Below are 20,768 nucleotides of genomic sequence, written 5' to 3'. Positions count from 1 at the left end.
GGACACCGTTGGACACCGTTGGACAGCGTTGGACAGCGTTGGACACCGTTGGACACCGTTGGACAACGTTGGACAACGTTGGACACCGTTGGACATCGTGGGACGCCGTGGGACATCGTGGGACACCGTGGGATGCGTACGTTTAGTCTTAATTAATCGTAAGGTAGATACCTATGTTAAGTGCATTGTGAGCTCATTCTGTACAATGACATTTATCCACCTTAGGACGAAAAAAAGAAAAATCTCGTCTCCCTTCACTCGCTTACCACACAGTACTTATTGTACTCGCGATTTATCGGTTCGCGATCACTCAGTTCTTTCAAACCGTAGCGTGACGTACTCGCTCGCGCGTATTCCGCGTACGTGCGGGTCAACGTGCACTGGACCACTCTTTGGACTCGTAAGTCGCCCCAAAGACACCTCTGTCTTGGTGACTGCTCGACGACTGCTCGACGTTCGCATCGGATCGCGGGAGTTGTCGTCGCGCCGGTGATGCTTGTGAATCTATTGGGGATTCAGTCGTGGATCTGCAGTCCTGTCCGATTGGCACTTCGGTACTCGGTCAGGGACCTGCAATTTCACGTCCTCCGTAATTCTGTTCGGCCCCGTGGGAGTGGACCCCACTGTTCAGTTGAGGTCAATGCCTTCGTAATCCTGTTCAGCGGTCCCTCCCCGTGAGTGGACCCCACTGTTCAGTTGAGGCCTCTTGCCTTCGTTATCCTGTTCAGCGGTCCATCCCCGGGTTCCACATGTTCAGTTGGAGTGTGTTAAGTTGCTGGCCTATGTGCTGGATCCTCGGCTGAATTACCCGTGATTCACTGGCATCATCGGTCGGCGCCATCGACCGCGACTCGTGTAAGTTTCGAACGGCGAAACAGGAATCGAGTTACGGTCAATTCTTGGGCTTTCCGCTGAACCTTAGGGTTATCTAGTGCACGGGGGTACGTCATGTAGGTTTGTTAGTTTTTTCGAGTGACCGCGATTTCGTTCGTTCCGAGCGCGCCGCGGTTTTTCTTTCATCGTCTGATTGTTGGGGCTCCTTTTCCAAAGTAGCCCCATTTTCTTTCTTTCGTTCCAAGTTAGACAAATGTGTCTTTGATACGGAATGTTGCGGATAGGGTTGCGAATTATTGTACGATGTTTGTACTGATCGATGTAAGCGTTGTATGGGAGATGAATGTTGCATTGCGTGGGAGATAGATATTGCGTCGTTTTGCGTTTGTAAAGATTCGTGTAACTGCTGCGTAGGAGATAGGTGTTTCGCGGTTAGGCTACGAAATAACTATCTCTTTACGCAGGCCCATGATCAAGTAGAGTCAGAACTCGACATTCTTGCCAATAGGTTGAATGTCGAGACCGATGCATAATGTTGAATAACTCATGGGCGGGTCTCGTGCGTAGTCACCTCCTCGTGGTGAGACCTGGTAATTGGCATCCTTTTCCAAAAATTAATCAGTTGATTAATCTTTGGAAAACGATGCCAAGCTAAGAACTACGCAACAGTCCAGTTTGGATCGCCAAAAGCCTCTAAGAGAATTTTGGATGATCTAGACTGGACTGCACCGTGGGACATCGTTGGACACCGTGGGACGTCGTCGGTCCAGTGTGGGTCACCAAATGCCGCGAAAAGAATTTTGGATGATCTACACTGGACTGCAACGTGGGACATCGTCGGTCCAGCGTGGGTCACCAAATGCCGCGAAAAGAATTTTGGATGATCTACACTGGACTGCAACGTGGGACATCGTCGGTCCAGTGTGGGTCACCAAATGCCGCGAAAAGAATTTTGGATGATCTACACTGGACTGCAACGTGGGACACCGTGGGATACCGTCGGTCCAGTTTGGGTCTCCAAAAGCCTCCAACAGAATTTTGGATGATCTAGACTGGACTGCAACGTGGGACATCGTTGGACAGCGTTGGACACCGCTGGACGTCGTTGGACACCGTTGGACGTCGTTGGACACCGATGGACGTCGTTGGACGTCGTTGGACGTCGTTGAACGTCGTTGGACGTCGTTGGACGTCGTTGGACGTTGTTGGACGTCGTTGGACGTCGTTGGACGTCGTTGGACGTTGGACATCGTTGGACAGCGTTGGACACCGCTGGACGTCGTTGGACACCGTTGGACGTCGTTGGACACCGATGGACGTCGTTGGACGTCGTTGGACAACGGTGGACAACGTTGGACAACGGTGGACAACGTTGGACAACGTTGGACGCCGTTGGACGCCGTTGGACACCGTTGGACACCGTTGGACACCGTTGGACACCGTTGGACACCGTTGGACACCGTTGGACATCGTGGGACACCGTGGGACACCGTGGGACACCGTGGGATGCGTACATTTTCGTCTTAATTAATCGTAATGTAGATACCTATGTTAAGCGCATTGTGAGCTCATTCTGTACAACGACATTTATCCACCTTAGAACGAAAAAAAGAAAGATCTCATCTCCCTTCACTCGCTTACCACACAGTACTTATTGTACTCGCGATTTATCGGTTCGCGATCACTCAGTTCTTTCAAACCGTAGCGTGACGTACTCGCTCGCGCGTATTCCGCGTACGTGCGGGTCAACGTGTACTGGACAACTCTTTGGATTCGTAAGTCGCCCCAAGAACAGCTCTGTCTTGGTGACTGCTCGACGACTGCTCGACGTTCGCATCGGATCGCGGGAGTTGTCGTCGCGCCGGTGATGCTAGCGAATCTGTTGGGGATTCAGTCGTGGATCTGCAGTCCTGTCCGATTGGTACTTTGGTACTCGGTCAGGGACCTGCAATTTCACGTCCTCCGTAATTCTGTTCGGGCCCGCGGGAGTGGACCCCACTGTTCAGTTGAGGTCAATGCCTTCGTAATCCTGTTCAGCGGTCCCTCCCCGTGAGTGGACCCCACTGTTCAGTTGAGGCCTCTTGCCTTCGTAATCCTGTTCAGCGGTCCATCCCCGGGTTCCACATGTTCAGTTGGAGTGTGTTAAGTTGCTGGCCTATGTGCTGGATCCTCGGCTGAATTACCCGTGATTCACTGGCATCATCGGTCGGCGCCATCGACCGCGGCTCGTGTAAGTTTCGAACGGCGAAACAGGAATCGAGTTACGGTCAATTCTTGGGCTTTCCGCTGAACCTCGGGGTTATCTCGTGTACGGGAGTACGTCGTGTAGGTTTGTTAGTTCTTTCGAGAGATCGCGATCTCGTTCGTTTCGGGCGCGCCGCGATTTTTCCTTTATCATCTGATTCATCGGGCATTTTCTTGTTTACCCATTTTTAAGGGATACTTATTGAGATCACGTGAGATTTTATAAATTTTTAGTATCTTCAATATCTTACAGTGTCGCAAAAATAGAACGATAACTAGTTTAGTACAGCGACTCGTATGTCCCTTCTGCGAGACACGAAATGGTATATACAGTGTCAGTAGCTACATTTTCTTCCTTTCATTCCAAGTTAGATAAATGTGTGTTTGATACCGAATGATGCCAGTAGGGATGCGAATTATTGTACGATATTTGTACTGATCGATGTAATCGTTGTGTGGGAGATGGATGTTGCGTTACGTAGGCTTTGTTCTACGTTTGTAAAGATTCATGTAAGCGCTGCGTTGGATATATGTGTTTCGCAGTTAGGCTACGAAACAACTATTTCCATACGCAGGCCCATGGTTAAGTAGAGTCAAAACTCGACATTCTGCCAACAGGTTGAATGTCGAGATTCATGTGTAATGTTAAGTAACCCATGGGCGGGTCTCTTGCGTAGTCACCTCCTCGTGGTGAGACCTGGTAATTGGCATTGTTTTCCAAAGATTAATCAAGTGATTAATTTTTGGAAAACGATGCTAAGCCAAGAACTACGCAACAGTCCAGTTTGGATCACCAAATGCCTCTAAGAGAATTTTGGATGATCTAGACTGGACTGCAACGTGGGACACCATGGGGCGCCGTTGGATACTGTGGGATACCGTGAGATGCTTGCGTTTTAGTTGTAATTAGTCGTAAGATAGATGCATATGTTAAGTCCATTGTAAGTCCATTGTATTCTTTACAATGATACTTATCTAACTTGGAGCGAAATATAAAGAACTATTCTCCTTTTACACTGAAACTTGCATATAAACATTACATATTTGAATATTTCATAGCACCTTAAATTTGTAATATGCTTAAGGTTCAGAAGAATGAGAGAAATAAAGGAAGTGAACAAAAGAAAGAAGCTGATGTTACGAAATAATGTTCGAACCTTACCAATCAGAGAATAATTATACATATATTATAGCATTTTACTAAGCTTTCTTCGATTGAATTTGTTTCTTCCACTGAATTTGTTTCTTGTATTCAATTTAGTTCTTCTATTGAACTTGTTTCTTCTATTGAATTTCTTTTCCCTTTCCATTTATTATGTTTCTACAATTCTCCCTTAGACCATACCGATAAAACAGAAATACAGTTAAGAGTTATAAAATGGCACTCATTGCACAATTTCGCCATACAACAAGATAAAATTCTTTTACACTCTCTTCGTTAATCAGCAAACAAGAATATCTTTTTAAAAAGAATATCTTCTTCAAAAAAGAATATCTTCTTAAAAAGAAAGAGAGAAACAAGAAATGAAAATTCAGGTTTCACACGAAACAGGCTAACGGGCTATTGATGCTTTTTAACGATTCGAAAGGAATCTACCATCAAAAATTGACATCAGGACCACCAAATTTTTTTGCTTCACAACGTTTTAGATCAGCAACTATAAGTGTACGGCCATACCGAATGACAGTAGCTCTTACTTTCTATTTCTTTGTTACATCGATATCTACACAGAAATATTTCATGTAAATAATAATAATAATGTATTTATATACATATGTGTATCTACTATTGAATTTTTCAATGCTTACATTTCTGATAATATGCCACGAAAGCCTTAAAAATAGCTTGACACATACCATAAATCTGTGCTACATGACCATCACAGTTTATTTTTACTTTAGTGTCAACTCCAGGAAACTCTTCCTACACAAGTAGAATGCATAACAGTAATTAACAGAATATTATTGAAATGAAGACAGTCTTATTTTAGTCAACACGAGGTATCAATATTACTATTTTGATATTCACAAATAATCTTTTTTGGGATAGGAGAATATTGCAGGAAAACATTGAGAAAAATTGGAAAGCTGCATTTCCGTCATCAAACACAACGTTGTTAGATAGATATTCTTGAAATTCGGTGGTATCGACGTATTATCGAATACATACTTACTATGGCGAGTAACAAAATGGGTTGTTGTAATTCGTATTGCGATACTCGAGGTTGAAGCAATTCCAGGGAACGTCAATTCCTATTTCAATCGAATTCAAACTACAAGTGCCTTTTGCTTTTAATTGCACTATACAAACGGCTCGAGATCGATCGATTATTATTAAATGAGTTTCATAATTATTATTTTCGCCCAAGTTTGTACACAGGAAGAATATTCATGCTCTCCTAATTCTCAACTTTATTCTCCAATTCTATGTGATGTTATTGCTCATGAAAGAATTGTATATGGATATGTATATGTTAATATAATTTTATTAGAGGAAATACATGCCATGACAATATAGCTATGATAAGTGATAATGCTAATGGTAATAACTGGTAATGATGACAGCTGATATTAGTTTTATTTTATAATCATTTATAGTCGTTTTTTGAAATAATCATTTATTACAGCATGTTTAGAACTGTATTTAAAATATTACGTTCCGTTACAAAATACATTATCTCGTTTAATGTAACGCATATCTTATTTTATATCTTCGCATCGATCTAACAACCAGGAACACTGCATCTCATATCTATAATTGCAACCACTGAACGTTTTATCAAATACAATTCTAGAAATGCAATGAAATGTATTTACCAGATATTTGTTGTGTACGTGTCGATAATAGTAAAATATTGAACGATCTTTTGGATCTCGAACATAGTGTTCCTGCGTGCATGCAGAATCCGATGACGATAGCGTTGATGGTTTAGTTTCGATCACGCGATGTTGGAATATATCCTCTCAACACCTTATTTATGGTGCGTAGAAGCGGATACTTATCACCACATACACCATTGAAGTCATCGGTTTCGATGCTCCACATCATCATACCACCAAGTCCCTTAGACATGACGTACTTGGCCTTCTCTTCGACAGATCTAGCAACATAGACATATTACTTTACATTCTTATTTCTATATCTTTTATCTCTCTTTTTACGTTCACGTAACAGCGAATACTCACATAGTATCATCGTATCCAACCCATTGGTTGCCCTTGAAAGCATAAGGTACACGTTGTTCAGGTTCGCGTTGTACCGTCCATCCCCGTTGAATATATTCGCAGATCTCGTTGTAACCAAGCATACCAGCTTCTCGCGTGTAAGGACCAGCTTTTCCAGGACCGATGGTTTTAGAACCTATGTCATTTTTCGAGGGACTCGCCAAGGTGAAGGATCTACCGTAAGCAGGAATACCAACAACGAGTTTCTCAGGTGGTGCACCTTGTTCGAGCCAATATTCAACAGACCGGTGCTAAAACGTAAATGTTCCCATACATCAGAATCGATATATCGAATATTTCGTTTGATACCAAACTCGAATAAAATTTGAAGATAACCGAGAATGCAATTTTACCATGTTGAGCTTAGCTTGTTTGCCAGATTCCTGCGAGGACGAATATAGAGGAGCGTTAATCGCTGCGAAATCGTTCCACGGTCCATTCAAGTCGTACGCCATCAAATTAATTAAGTGAGGATATTGCACCATTTGTGGAATATCATAAGATTTAGAAGCTGAGTTTTCAACAGCACCCACCGCCACGCTGAGGATGTAATCATATTTGTCGAATTCTTCTCTCATCTCCTTCAACAACGTGACATAGTTCTGTATGTCGAATGGATTGCCGCCACGTTGGTTCGGATATTCCCAGTCGATGTCGAAACCGTCGAAATCGTACATCTGCAGAAATGTAATCACGCTCCGGATGAATCGCGCGCGTTTTATAGGATTCGCGAAAACCTTGGAATATTTGGAGGAACCTTCGTTCCAACCACCTATCGCTATCAAAGCTTTCATTTCTGGATTCAGTTGACGAAGTCTGGTGAATTTTCCATAACCATCTCTACCGTTTGGTAGATCCATCCACTTATCCAATATTCTGATGTTGCCATTCTCAGAGATACCAATGAAGGTATAGATTATATGAGTGCATAGAGTGGGATCTATATCGGTTGGTTCGAATCTTCCAAGTCCAGGACGATAGGCTGACCAGCTACCATAGTAGCAAATGATTTTCTCTGATTATCGGAAACGGATTATCATTATTACTATAACTTAAGCTGTTTATTATTGCAATTCAATAGAACAGAATATATCGAGGGTTACGGGATTATTTAACGATACCGATAACGAGGCTTAAACAGAAATTTATTGATCGTTAGTTTTATCAGTAATTATGTATTTCATACTTACTATCAGTCGTGTTGTTCGCAGTGGCATACGCCATAAAAGCAATCAGGAACAGCGCCTTCAACATCTGATAAATAAGCAATTTTTGTTAACTATTAACGATAGAAATTTCATCGATGGAAATGCAAATAACGGAGAGCTTAATTCGATATATCGCGTTAATGTTTTTAAATTGATTAATTAAATTGTTATCGATTTTAACAAGATCGCACATATCGTTGTACGAGTACTAGCTATAATTGTGAAAATAAAATACAGGAAAGAGTTCTTTCGAAGAGAAGTTCGAATAAATCTAGCGTTAAACGTCACGTTTATATTTCGAATGTACTTTTACCTTTAAATTGACACAGGTGTGTATGTAAGACAAATAGCGACAAACGGCGTCTTCACTTGCTTGCTATAAAACTGAAATAAAAAATAATACTAGAACGCATAAAATGAATAACGCAATGTGAAAAGTATTAAAAATAGACAACATTGCTGAACGAAAGAAATTTTCAAGCGTGAATATATATTTCGCGATAAAATTTACCAAACACAGTAAAAACTAACATAGTAAAACAGAACTTTTATCCACTGTCACATACGACGCTACATAAATATTAAATATAAAACAAAGTTAAATAAATAGGAATTGTTAAATAAACGTTACCTGTTTCAAAGTTGCAGAGCTCAACTTGCACTTGTCGCAGCCGGTATCGGTATGTCACAGTTCACAAAGCGTAAGGGACTTGATATATCAACTAACTCCGACAAGTATCTTAAACGCATTTATCGCGTATTAGGTATCGACTAACAATTTTTTCTCAGATATCTTGATTCAGACTTTTATATAGTAAACTTCAAACCAGCCCGCTAGTTGATAACTGAATTAAACATTATGCCATCCATCAATCGCTCATCGGGACTCAGTTACAATCAGGGTGTGCCACGAAAATGAATCATTATCGTGTTTACTTTTTTCCTTTAATATCCACTATCGATCCACAGCTTATCAATCGCTACAAATCACCAGATGTTTGACTATGTTAAATATGACAATCTTTCGTACGAACGAAAACATTACGATAAAGTTGTCTGAAAGGTGTTCAATAAATTTTAAATCGACGATATGACAATTATAAATACTGTAAAATTTTGGTAACTCGAATCTCACGGGAACATTTGAAATTTTCCAGTTGTGGAGGTTTCGACTTATCGAAGTTTTCCAGTAAGTGAGATTTTTGACGAACGAGATCTCGACATACGGAGACCTTATTATACATGGATTATATTTTTCGATTTACACATATTCAAAGACGCAGAGGCGCGTAATTTGCTTTTTATTTTGCTGACGAAACACATTCAGTTTGCATAGGAGACATATAATGGCACGATACTTCGAGTTCCAGATGCAGCGATGATAAAACCGTAACTTATGTGGGTGAACCTCGACTCGAAGAGGTCGAGCTTCTCTGAATCCAAGTTACAGAGGTAAAACAACGCATCTACACGTGCAGGAAATGATTCGAGCTAGAGGGAGATTATATTTCTATATTCTTCTATCTTTATATTGTATAGATTTGCAGAAGCTTTTACAGCGAAGCGGAAGAGAATGAACAAAAGTTTTGTCTTATAGATGTTTTCGAATTACAGAGGTTCGAGTTAATGAGATTTTACTGTATTACATTTACAGATATATGTATACATATAATATCGTGAGAACAATTGCTTTGAACGCGATATATTTCCTGGTATCGCATTACTTTTATCAGTTGCTTCCGAGGAATTTTTAAATCCTCCATTATTTCTAAATCAAACGTTATGCCAACGCTAATGTCACTGTCAGGCGATAGTTTTTAGAAAAATATCCGATACAAGGACAGCAAAGTATACAGGGCGAGTTACTCGAGACTTTAAGCTGAAATATTTTCAATGCTGTTAATTATATCGGTAAGTTTTTCGGATAAAAGTTGAACAGCTTCGAAGAAGGAGATATATATGTTGGTGTCACTAGTTTTCAGTTTCAATTACTAGTCATGTGATTTGTTTTTTAAATAAAATGATATATTTTTTAGGAACTGAAATATTTTCACTGCTGTTAATTATATCGGCAAGTTTTTCGGATAAAAGTTGAACAGCTTCGAAGAAGGAGACATATATATGTTGGTGTCACTAGTTTTCAGTTTTAATTACTAGTCATGTGATTTGTTTTTTAAATGAAATGATATATTTTTTTAGGAACGTTAATCGATGCAACTCGAGATTCTCTATAGAAAATTATTAACCCACTTACGTAGACAAACTAATAGTTTGTCGTAGTAGATATTTTAACTTCTAGTTTGTAAAACTTATCGTATAGAAGATAAGGAAAACGAAAACAGAAGTTGCTATTTGCTTCGTGTTTTGTGTCCTCGCACACGATTTTTGCTAATCATCGACGATAGGAACAATGTTTCGTACAAATATAAGCAAACGCGAGCCTTGAACGCTCGCAGCGGTTGTCTGACTTTCGTCACTCTTGGTTCTAAGAAGATAAGGGCAAAATACTCGAGGGTGCCATACGTGAAATCCTCTGCGGTACTGCGTCGTAGGATAGCGGGTCCCAAGGATCTCCTATACTCTAACATTTTTTGTACAATCGTCAGTGTAGACGAACGACCATGTTATCCATATTTTAGCGTTTACCAAAAATGTAATTTTATATTCCATACTATTCATACTATACATATTCCAGACTATATGTATTCTTTAGTGTTGGAATACAACGATAATAATCGCATACAGATGAGGTGATCGATCGAACGGATTCTTCCCTTCGTTGCCCTGCGATATCTCCGCTAGCGTTCGTTCGTTAGATGTACCATGGCGGCTGGTGCGTGCATGTTCTTCCGAAAATTTGGCGGAAGAAGCGTAAGGATATGGATGGCACATTGGGCACGTTTTGTATCGCAAAGCTTCTGGAAGGTTCCGTGGCACATGCCGCCACACAGACGTCTACACAGGTCACACTCATTACTGCATAGAGAGTGGGGTTCAAAATCTCTTCAGGGGCCATGGGTCACTAAGTCAGTCAATCTAAGAATAACTGGCCAATTGTCAACGTTCCACAACGCTCACTTATATTTCCTGTAATTTTTGTTTAATAAATATCACATAATATTATTTCAACGCAAACATTGTGTCTTCCACAGATTATTAATCTTAATTTCGAGATTAAATTCTAACATTTGGCCACTTACTTATAAATATAGTAATCGTAATAGTATGTAGTACCGTTGATAACAATAATATATTCTGTATATCTAGACACGAAAACTACATAATATTTAGACTGCATATTTATAAGTTTTGTAACGTAAATTATTGTCTTTTGAAATTTATACCTTTAACGATTTGTCTGATAATACTAATAGATGTGACAGTAAGAATTGGATAGTATTCATATCGCTATGAGTATACACGGTTTTGTACGCAAAAAGGTATGGCAGTATCAAGTTGGCAAGAACTTTGTGAACAATGGGCAAACCGTTAGTAACTGTGAAGGAAGGAAAATTGGAAGGCGCAGTATTGAAAAGTGGCCTAGGATTGTCATATATCGCCTTCAGAGGGATACCTTTCGCCGCTCCTCCTATCGGAAATCTTAGATTTAGGGTACGTTTCTTGTACTTGTTCTCGACTTATTTCAACTTTATCACGCCATGTCAAATATCATCTTGTAGCAATTCTAATATGTAAGAATTGTAAGAAATATGTACTAGCGGAGTTGAAATTCCAATCTTTTTGTAGTCGCCTATGTTAAAAATGGTACCGTAGTCTCCTACTATTCCTATTTCATGATTCTCGGTTTTCGAGTATGAACTCAATTCCCATAATTATATCGTTTACGCGAAATCGAAAAATTGTGGAATCGAAATTATTTTATTACATTTTGTTCAAGCTATTCGGAATAATTATTTACCATTGGAAACAACTTGAAGAAATTACCTAACGTTACAGCAAGTTTAAAGTACCGTTTAATAGAATCTGATTAATACGAATGATTTGTACAGATAGTTAAAGTAGTGAGTCATGTAATGTTGTATTTATTTTTCATCCAAGTGTTCTTTTTTTTCTTACAAAAATAGGATCCTCAACCACCTGCATCATGGACTGGTATCTTGGATACATCCAAAGACACGAAATACATGTGCCCACAGTTGGAAGAAAATCCGCCTTTCGATGTTATTGGCAACGAAGATTGTCTTTATTTGAATGTTTACACGAATTCTCTCGATCAATCGAAGCCTGTTATGTTCTGGGTTCATGGAGGAGCATTCATACTAGGCAATTCGAGTTTTCACGAATCGAGGCCCGACTATTTACTCGCCAAAGATGTTGTAGTTGTCTCGGCTAACTACAGGCTTGGCGCATTCGGTTAGTTTTGGTTCAGTTTTACGGTAAAAACATGCTTATTTCTGTCAACATCATATATGCATACATTCGCAAAATACCAAAAAAGAGATTGTGCATGCAATTTAGAAACAAAATGTTTACTTTACGAATAAACAGAAAAGCTCTAGAATTATTCAGTTTTTTAAATTTCAAGGATTTTTAAATTTGGGTCACCGAATCGCGCCAGGAAATCTAGGCTTAAAAGATTTAATCGCAGCTCTAGAGTGGGTCAAGAAAAATATCGCCAACTTTGGCGGAGATTCCAATAACGTTACGATTTTCGGAGTTAGCGCTGGAGCAACTTTGGTACATTCCTTACTCGTATCGCCTCGGGCGAAAGGTAAAACGTGATTTTGACTACGTTCTTCATAAAATTAATCGAAATCTAAACTCTCGAAATCATCGAAGATATCTACACAACAGAAAATGTAAATGTCAAAGATCAAGTCTTATTCGTGATTTCAATGCACCGAAATGTTTTGTGATTTATCGAGATATATCGAGGTTTCGAAAAGATTTGTTAATCCTGTTAGTTCTATGTCGATTTTTAGGACTGTTTCACAAAGCGATTTTGCAGAGTGGTACATTGACGTGTCCTTGGGCAAATTCTGAGATTGAAAATGGTTCTGAAGGCGGTTTTAAACTTGCCTCGCTTCTTGGCAAAGATTCTAATGATCCTGTCGAAGTTTTTGAATTTTTACGAACAGTGCCTGCCGAGGACATCGTAAAAGCCCAAATTTCACTTTTATCTCCGGAGGCAACGACTTTTCTTTTAACATACTTCGTTAATTATAATCAAAAATTGGAGATTAGAACAAACAAAGAATTTGAACTCGTCATTTTGTATTGTAGAGAGAGAAGGCCAGTATCCTACCTTTTAGACTCAACAGTGACGAAGTGGCAGAGAATCCTGTTTTACCAGAACCGATCGAACAATTAATTACGAAAGAAGCAGATGTGCCCGTGATAATCAGTTACACGGCACACGAATATTTGATGATCATAAAAGGTGAGTATAGTAAAAAATTTAAAAGAAAAAAAGAGGAAGATATTAAAGATAATTGTTTATTACACGAACAATGATACTGTGCGATTTTCGTGTTTCTCAGATAAGAGCGGAAAATTAATAAATGCTTTCAACCAGTATCTCTATGGTCACGTGAAAAATTTGGGATTATTGAAGAAATTAGGGGATGCAGAAATGGAAAAACTGTTCGCGTTGGTAAAAAATCAATACTTCGATGGAAAACCGATCAGCGTGGATAATTTAACCGAATTTTCAAAATTACTCAGTCTTATTAATTTCGGCATTCCCGCGATGTTGTTGCTAGAGGATCGCGTGAAAAGAACGACCGCGCCTAGTTATCTCTGTGTATTTTCATACGTTGGCAATGAGAAAACCCCGACGGATCTTCTGGTAACACGACAGATTTCTGGTAACTTTAATTTTTAGATCCATTGCCGCATAATTATCAGATTATGTACACAACTATCAAACACGATATTTGCTCTTATACCGCAGGAGCGTCTCATACCGACGATGTCGCGTATTTGCTATACTTACCCAAATGTAAAACTGAACATCCTGATCCACCAGCGATTGGTACGAAGGACAGGATTACGTTAGAAAGAATGACTAGAATGTGGACCAATTTTGCTATAACTGGGTAAATTTTCAACCTGATTTCGAAAAGCATGAATCCGAATTTTAGAATTTATATATCGTATACGTTTAATATAGGAATCCTACCTCGGTCAAAGATGAGTTTGTCAACGTTGATTGGAAGCCTGCAACGAAGGAAGATCTGTGTTATTTGAAAATTGACGACGAGTTACAGTTGCTGCCTATTTCACCACATCTTTTATCCTTTAAGTAGACTGTATCAATCTTTTTTTGCGTGGGACGAAAATTAATTTTGGGAGAATTTTTATTTCTTTTTATTCACATGTAATTTATAATAATACATGTAATCGCTTTCTTACGTTTGTAAGAAAGCAAAGGGTGCAAAGGAAGTAATAAATACATTACATATTTTCTACGCTTGTAAAATGTTACTGACAGCTATTTACACGCATCGACCATGCAAACGCATCTTTCTTTCTCGTTTGCAATAAATTTGCGAGTATCTCGAAATCAAAACTCTCGAAATCATCGAAGATATCTACACAACAGAAAATGTAAATGTCAAGGATCAAGTCTTATTCGTGATTTCAATGCGCCGAAATGTTTTTCAGTGCAATTTCGATGAAGAAGAAGAGATAAAGAATGGCAATGAAATAAATTGTAAATATGTTGTACCTATGCTATAAATATTCATCTCAGGCTACGTGGGGCTGATAAGAAACTTGTCGTTAAATAAATAAATATGTTTTTCTTTTCTTGCGATTAGAATTGTTTCAGACTAAACTTCAACTCGTCACTATCGCGTTGATAAAGTTCCAGTTTTTACCCTTTCTCTTTTTTTTTCATTTTCGTCATTATTAACGAGGTTTGGTGTATGATTAAATTATTGTTTGTGTAATAACACAACGCACGTTTCGATGTTTAAAAAACAACTTATATATTATTAATAATTCTATTCATCCGTGACTCTTTTAAAACTCGAAAATAACACTTTTAGGTGTAATAACCCATAGAGTTTCAGTCAAACGATTTTTAAAATATTCGTCAATTTATCGAAAAATACCGGTTATTCTCCGAATGATATCGATGATGACTCATATGCACTCGTTCACGGCTTATTTATTCCAAAAGGCGAAAGCTTTTTGTATCCTCTCGTTGTGTGGTTTTCCTGGCGTCATAGTGACCACAGGATTTGTACGTTGCGACACGTGCGGTACGTTCGTCGGTGATTTCGATTCTGCTGCCTCTTTCTCGAATAATTTGGCGGTACGACTCACGTTTCCGGTCGGAACGAACTTGCTACGAATTCTTCCGATTAGTAGCCTTGGGTCCTCAATTTCGTCGGGCACTAAAAACATATCAATTCATAAATGTTGTAGCAAAATCATTTATCGAAAAATACTTGTTACTCGTTAGAATTCGATTAGTTAAAAAAGAGGAGAACGAAAATTATTTATTGAACACACCTTCATGCTGTCGATTAATTTCACGCGAAGCTTTAGTCACACCACTCAGTGTAGCTACCTCGATACTTCCTTTGGTATGTTTCTTTGGGTCCGAAACTTCAATGTTTCCTGCGTCTGACATTTCGTTGATTTCCTCGAGCGATGTCCTACGACTTTCAAATTGCTCCACCTTTTGTAACACGTTTTTAAGGTTGTCGCTATTATTTTCGTTGTCCGCCTCTTCTTCTTTAATCGACGAAATACCCAGTTCGTTCACTTGTTGCGAAGACGCGGATAAATTGGAAATACAATCTCCGATCCCAGAATCTCGCGAGTCGCCTCTGAAAACCCGACGCGACTTCTGCGAGTTTACACTCGATTCTCGGTCCGTCTTCTGCTTCAATTCCTTGTCTATTTCCATAAATGTATCCTCACTGATCGTCTTTTCTTCCACGTTCCAAGTCGAGTCTTGTTTGCATTCTGAAGTCACTAATTCCGGAGAATTAATCTCATCATTGATCGTTGATTTTGTAGTAACCTCGTCCCAAAGTAAATCCTGATAAGATTGCGATTTGTCATTGAAGTCGATCAAACTTTTTCCTTCCACGGTTACACTCGTTAAAATCGAAATTTCTTCGGTTATCAAGGTGCGCTCCTCGACCTGACATCGCGTCACGATTTCAGTTTCCTCTTCGATTCTCTCCATAGGAAGCAGTTCCTCTGACTGAACTTCGTTCTGGCCCTCAGTTTCCTCAACTGTATCAGTTTCTCGGGTCCCTCCGGATCCATTTCCCTGAGAACACGATCCCGCGTGATCCGTCGTCGGTTCATTTTTCAATGACGACTCAAGGTCCGACGATACGCCTGTTACTTCCTTTTGAGACGGGTCTAACGTTTCCTCTGGCGAGATGTTCATCTTTGTCTTATAACAGAACGAATACAGGTTCCTTTCTAGAGTATCTAGCTCGTTCGTGCTCCCGTTGTTCTTTTCTATCGCATCGTCAATGTCACGTGATTTTTGTTCGTTCGATGAAACGTCAAAATCGATCGTTCGTGGTGATTCAATGGGATCCGAGGTTGGCGAGGATTCTGCGGTCGCTGTCGGACTTCGTCTGCTGTTCGCTGAAAGTATCGCCATCCTTCCCAGTGCACGAATGGCATTTCCTGTTTTCTATCGTAACAAACAGAAGCGCACACACACGCAACACGATCAAATCCATGCTTAGATTAGTGGCAACTACGGTATCGAATTTTTGTGATTAGTTTTGATAAAAACAAAATAATTCTTTTTCGAATGAAAAAGGGTCGCATAATTAGAATGATTTAATCGAATTGCTCATAACGAAACCGATCCTCGTCCAGGTTTGTCTTTTTCCAGGAGAGCAAAAGGATACTCTAGTATCTTCCATTTCGGTTTGATAAACTTGTTTTTTCCTTTTCTAGCAAGATATTCATCATATTACACAATTGCTGTAAATGTATCGCTGAATCGTAATCATAAATTTATGGATCTCGTAACAAACGTTGTTTCTATTGAATTTATTAGCTTTCATTCGACCATAAATTAAGATATTAATCAATCTTTATAATATTAATTCGACCACGTTATGGATTTTCTTTTCGACTACTGGAATGTATCGTTATCTGAAAAGTCGGAGAATTTTACAAGGAACGTTTTTGTTATGAGTGCATCAACTGTGCGTAAAAGAATTTCTCGATACATCAATTTCACAGTTTTAGAAAAAACTATATTCGTCTTTACTCTTTGAAAAGATACAATACTGTTTTACTCGGGACAATTTGCAACAGTTGTTTCAGATATTAGTATCAAATTACTTACCGTAAATCGTAAATTACTTATCGTTTTTAAACAAGCTCAAAACATTGCAATCTATCACAATGACGGACGATGTGAAAAATATGTAAAGTAACGAGTATCGAGTTATTAATTCTTACCTGCCACTTCCTTCGTACGATGAATTTCTTCAGCTTTTCTGTCGGCAAAGCTATCCTACTCATGGCTTCCGCGTGTTGCGCCATCCAAGCATGTTCCAAACATTGCCTCGCCGACATTCGCGATCTATAAATATAATAAATTAATTACATAGAAACCTCGATTAAGAATTTATAGAACATTTTGGACACAGTTGAATCAGTAGTAAAGTATGATTCTACAATCCTTGTCAATCGTTTTAGTACATACAGATTGCAGATATTTCGTTAGAAGATGATGTAAATAATATCAAATACAAAAAGCACGTCAGATATTTGAAACTTATGGACGTAAAAGCTTAATGCGTAACATAAAAACTGTTTTTTCCTAAAATATGTTAAATGCATTTCAGAGCCTTGTTCGAAATTTCCATTCGTAATTTTCACTTGTAATATTCTAACGTAAGCAACATAGGAATAATTTTCAACCTTTACACCGTAGTATCTATACATTTGCACGGTAGATTCAATCGTAAATCATTGTCGAATTTGGTTTCATAATTTACTTGTAGTTTTTTTCCGAAAATTTACATATTCTCCTTCGCTGTCACATTATATGCAACGACGAGTATGCCCAAGTTGCGTAGAAAAAATTAGTTTAGGAAAGTATAGAAACAAATGAATATTGAAGAATTTATCTTTCCTCTAACGCGAAGTATTTCACGCCAATTAAAAAAACTAATTGTACAGTATAAAGACTGTAGCTAGTATATTTATCAAACGCGTACTCCTTTCGTTTGACAAGCAGGCTGCTAATGAAGTCCTTAGCGTCGTTGGAAATCGCATCGAAGGCCTCATCTTCCAAGTCGTAGTCAGCCCGAGTAATGTTGGCGAAGGTCTCGGCGTCATTGTCGCCCATGAATGGTGATAAACCGGTTAAGCTGAGCATTTACGACGTTGTTATTTATATAATAAACTTGTAAAGAGCGCAATTACGTATTTTAATCGCTTACAGAACGTAACAGATTACACCGACGCTCCACATGTCCGATTCGGTACCGATCGGTTCGTAACTTATTATTTCTGGTGGAATGAATTCTGGTGTGCCGAAAAGGACTCTGATCGGTGTGTCTGGTTTGAGTGTCTGTGCTAGACCAAAATCGATGAGTTTTATTTGATGGGAAGTTCGTGTTCGACACATTATGTTCTCCGGCTGCAAGAAATTCATTTGTATTAATTAAAGAAAATTAATAAAATAATTTTATAATAATAATTTGAATAATAATTTGCGTTACAGCAGTTCAAACAATTCTGTGGGGTAGCATAATTATTAAATTACTTATACTTAATGTAATTAATATAATTTAGGGTAATATAGTAATAATTTTTAAATAATTTTAAAACAGTAAAATCTATATCAATGTTCAAGGTTTCAACTAAACAAATGACACCTTTCCTTACCTTCAGGTCCAAGTGCACCACTTTATTCTGATGCATATATTCGACACCCTCGCAAATTTGTTTCATGAACAGTATACTGTCTCTTTCGGTCAGGGTAAAATCGTCAGCAACAACTCTCTCGAAAAGTTCGCCACCAGAAATACTAAGGAATATAACGTTTTACGAATCAAATTATTTTTTAACGTTTCTATAAACGGATAAATATATTTTTTATTTTAATATGGAAGCTTACTATTCCGTAACCATCGTGATTTCTCGAGGACTCTCGAAAGCAGCCGCCAAAAGGAGGAGTTTTGGATGTCGCAGCATGTTCATGATTCTAATTTCCTCTCGAACTTGCTCTCGATCCTTCGTTTTGATGGTCCTGACAAATTTTGCCGCGAAGCTCGTACCTGAAGATTTCTCCACCACCCTCCGTACAGTTCCGTATCGACCTTTGCCCAATTCCTCCAATATCTCGTATCGATGATTAAACAATTGCCCATCTTCCATTTCCACTATTCGAGCTTCGAACGGTGGCTTGAATTCTGGAAATGTCAAATGTTTCATGGATTTTCTCCGTTACATACAAAATACTTAATATTTGAAATGCTGCTGTGTACTTTGAATCGTTTCTCAGCTCACTCGTATTTCTTTATCATTGTCAAATTTCATAAGCCCGAGGAAAAAGTAAAATAATCGTTATTGATATGCGTGGTTTTTCGTCTCAATCTTTTCATAGAGATTTTGTTAAAATATTTTTATGTCAAAGCGAGAGCGTGATTGAAATTTAAATAACTTGTGAGCTGCAACAAGTTTGCAAAATGTAGTCAGAGACAAAGATAAGTGGACAGGTAGTGAAAATAAATATCAACGAAATTGCGTTAACTGCAGCTTCTTTACATAAACATGTAAGTATTAAATTGAATTATTTACTAAATAATCTGTGTACTATAAGGATATAATAAATAAAACTTAGTACTGTGTAGTTTTATTAAACTTCCATAATACCAACTTCCTGTCTACTTGATTATATCTGCCTATTTATTTTTCTCCTCGACTGTATATGTACTATCATCTTTTATAACTACATATTTACCGTCTTCGTCGTCTTGCAAACACGTTTCCCCTTGTTTCGGAATTCGAACAAATTCAGATTCCTCTCCAGGTTCGCTAACCCCATGTATGTTTTCAGCTCTTACGCGGAAACGATATCTTTCACCAGGTATCACGGTGTCTGTTCCAACAGCAGGTAGCGTGAGACTCAACGAAAGACAGGATTCTGCGATCGTCAACCAAGTGTTTTCATCGGCACGGTTCATTTCCACGGTATAACCGGTAACCGTGCAACCACCATCGTAGGGAGACGATCGCCAATTAATGGTCGTTGCCCCTGTAGAACAGCATATGTTTGGAACACTCGCTGGCGGGTCTGGTGGACCTATGAAAAAGATTTGCGAACCTTTACAATTTTTGTGAAATTGTAGTATTTTGTTTTAGTGGACAATGGATGTACACTGTCGTCCATAAGTTACGGGTTATGATATAAATGTTTGTAATGTTTATAAAATATTTAAGAGACAGTACATAATTTTACAAAATGGACTTACATTTAATAAAAGCAACGAATAAATATAATCCATGTCAAAAAATAAATAACTATTACGAATATAGTGAAAAATTTATAGAACAAAAGTTATTAAAATCCGCTATATATCAGTTTTAAACTTTTGTTTATCCGTTACTGCATACATCTATTGTATAGTACCTATACTGTACTATGCTATACTATACTATTGTGTAGTGTCTGTACTTAGTTTTATATTTTATAATTTTTACTTTAAATATTAGAAACTTGTAAGTAGAGCCTTCGGTATAACGGTTTGTTGAAAGTAACTGACAATCAGAACACGTGTTGCCTGTGTATCATTTATTTTTAAGTCGGCTAGTTTTTTCAAACTCATTCGCCGTCAAAGAATGTTTCAAGGACGTCATGTTCAACAGTCCATTTGAAATTATAAACAAGAACCGCTTAAACTGTTTTTCCTCGAATGGGTCTCATTAATAATCATATGGAATCAAAATGTCTTGAAACCAAAAAGTCATCAATCTGTGTATCTACATATATTGTACTTTGTAAACATGAATTATTCGTTTTCACAAGATTTATGAAAGAACTTTACCACAAAGTTGCACGCTTTAAAGTGTCGTCTTTACACTACATGCACTGACACTCGTTTATTATGACAATTTCATACAACATTTTGCAATACGTTCACTCGCTTGACAATTAGTAGTAAATAATTCGCCATTACCCATTGCTCTTCGAGTGTCGTCCTTTTCCTCGCGATCACTCGACAAAGAAAACACTGTTAATAAATTTTGGAAATTGTTTAAAATATTGGGCGAAAGTGTGACGTGAAA

General features: G+C 38.4%; 3 protein-coding genes and 1 pseudogene across 7 annotated transcripts in view; 1 reads left to right on the top strand and 3 right to left on the bottom strand.

Moving 5' to 3' along the window:
* Positions 1-4,677: 4,677 nt before the first annotated feature.
* LOC117242220 lies at positions 4,678-5,321 on the bottom strand (annotated as a pseudogene).
* A 328-nt stretch (positions 5,322-5,649) lies between these two features.
* On the bottom strand, positions 5,650-8,276 carry LOC117242219 (chitinase-3-like protein 1). The gene is given in 7 exon segments (XM_033508712.1): positions 5,650-6,019; positions 6,021-6,179; positions 6,265-6,554; positions 6,657-7,318; positions 7,494-7,557; positions 7,825-7,895; positions 8,143-8,276. Coding segments are annotated over 5 exon segments (1,416 nt in total). The 5' UTR covers positions 7,825-7,895; positions 8,143-8,276; the 3' UTR covers positions 5,650-5,778.
* A 2,644-nt stretch (positions 8,277-10,920) lies between these two features.
* Positions 10,921-13,938, top strand: LOC117242217 (esterase FE4-like). The gene is made up of 8 exons (XM_033508711.1): positions 10,921-11,123; positions 11,597-11,885; positions 12,058-12,243; positions 12,455-12,660; positions 12,756-12,912; positions 13,013-13,339; positions 13,426-13,570; positions 13,645-13,938. Exons 1-8 carry the CDS (start codon positions 10,989-10,991, stop codon positions 13,778-13,780), a joined length of 1,581 nt encoding a protein of 526 aa, XP_033364602.1. The 5' UTR covers positions 10,921-10,988; the 3' UTR covers positions 13,781-13,938.
* Positions 13,939-14,361: 423 nt separating this feature from the next.
* Positions 14,362-20,768, bottom strand: part of LOC117242216 (titin homolog) — a 46,063-nt gene continuing 39,656 nt past the window's right edge. For 4 of the 5 annotated variants that reach the window (XM_033508709.1, XM_033508705.1, XM_033508707.1 and 1 more), the window contains 8 exons: positions 19,444-19,785; positions 18,598-18,892; positions 18,366-18,507; positions 17,918-18,117; positions 17,693-17,845; positions 16,929-17,052; positions 14,994-16,143; positions 14,362-14,875 (listed from right to left, as the gene is read on the bottom strand). In XM_033508709.1, coding sequence (XP_033364600.1) covers positions 14,643-14,875; positions 14,994-16,143; positions 16,929-17,052; positions 17,693-17,845; positions 17,918-18,117; positions 18,366-18,507; positions 18,598-18,892; positions 19,444-19,785 — 2,639 coding nt within the window. In that variant the 3' untranslated portion in view covers positions 14,362-14,642. The remainder of the gene's footprint in view (positions 14,876-14,993; positions 16,144-16,928; positions 17,053-17,692; positions 17,846-17,917; positions 18,118-18,365; positions 18,508-18,597; positions 18,893-19,443; positions 19,786-20,768) is intronic. The other variant, XM_033508710.1, reaches the window with a different exon arrangement.

This window comes from Bombus vosnesenskii, unplaced genomic scaffold (assembly GCF_011952255.1).
Source record: "Bombus vosnesenskii isolate JDL3184/JDL3185 unplaced genomic scaffold, Bvos_JDL3184-5_v1.1 scf7180000016270, whole genome shotgun sequence".
Taxonomy (NCBI): domain Eukaryota; kingdom Metazoa; phylum Arthropoda; class Insecta; order Hymenoptera; family Apidae; genus Bombus; species Bombus vosnesenskii.
Note: the sequence above shows the minus strand (reverse complement) of the source record. Positions and strands in the feature narration are given on the sequence as shown.

What these genes read in the sequence shown, in the direction of transcription:
- LOC117242217 (XM_033508711.1), top strand. Translation starts at nt 10,989, where the DNA reads ATGGGCAAACCGTTAGTAACTGTGAAGGAAGGAAAATTGGAAGGCGCA. An exon ending in CGTATCGCCTCGGGCGAAAG is followed by an intron (nt 12,244 to 12,454) that starts GTAAAACGTGAT and finishes GTCGATTTTTAG; the next exon opens with GACTGTTTCACAAAGCGATT. An exon ending in GGTAACACGACAGATTTCTG is followed by an intron (nt 13,340 to 13,425) that starts GTAACTTTAATT and finishes CTTATACCGCAG; the next exon opens with GAGCGTCTCATACCGACGAT.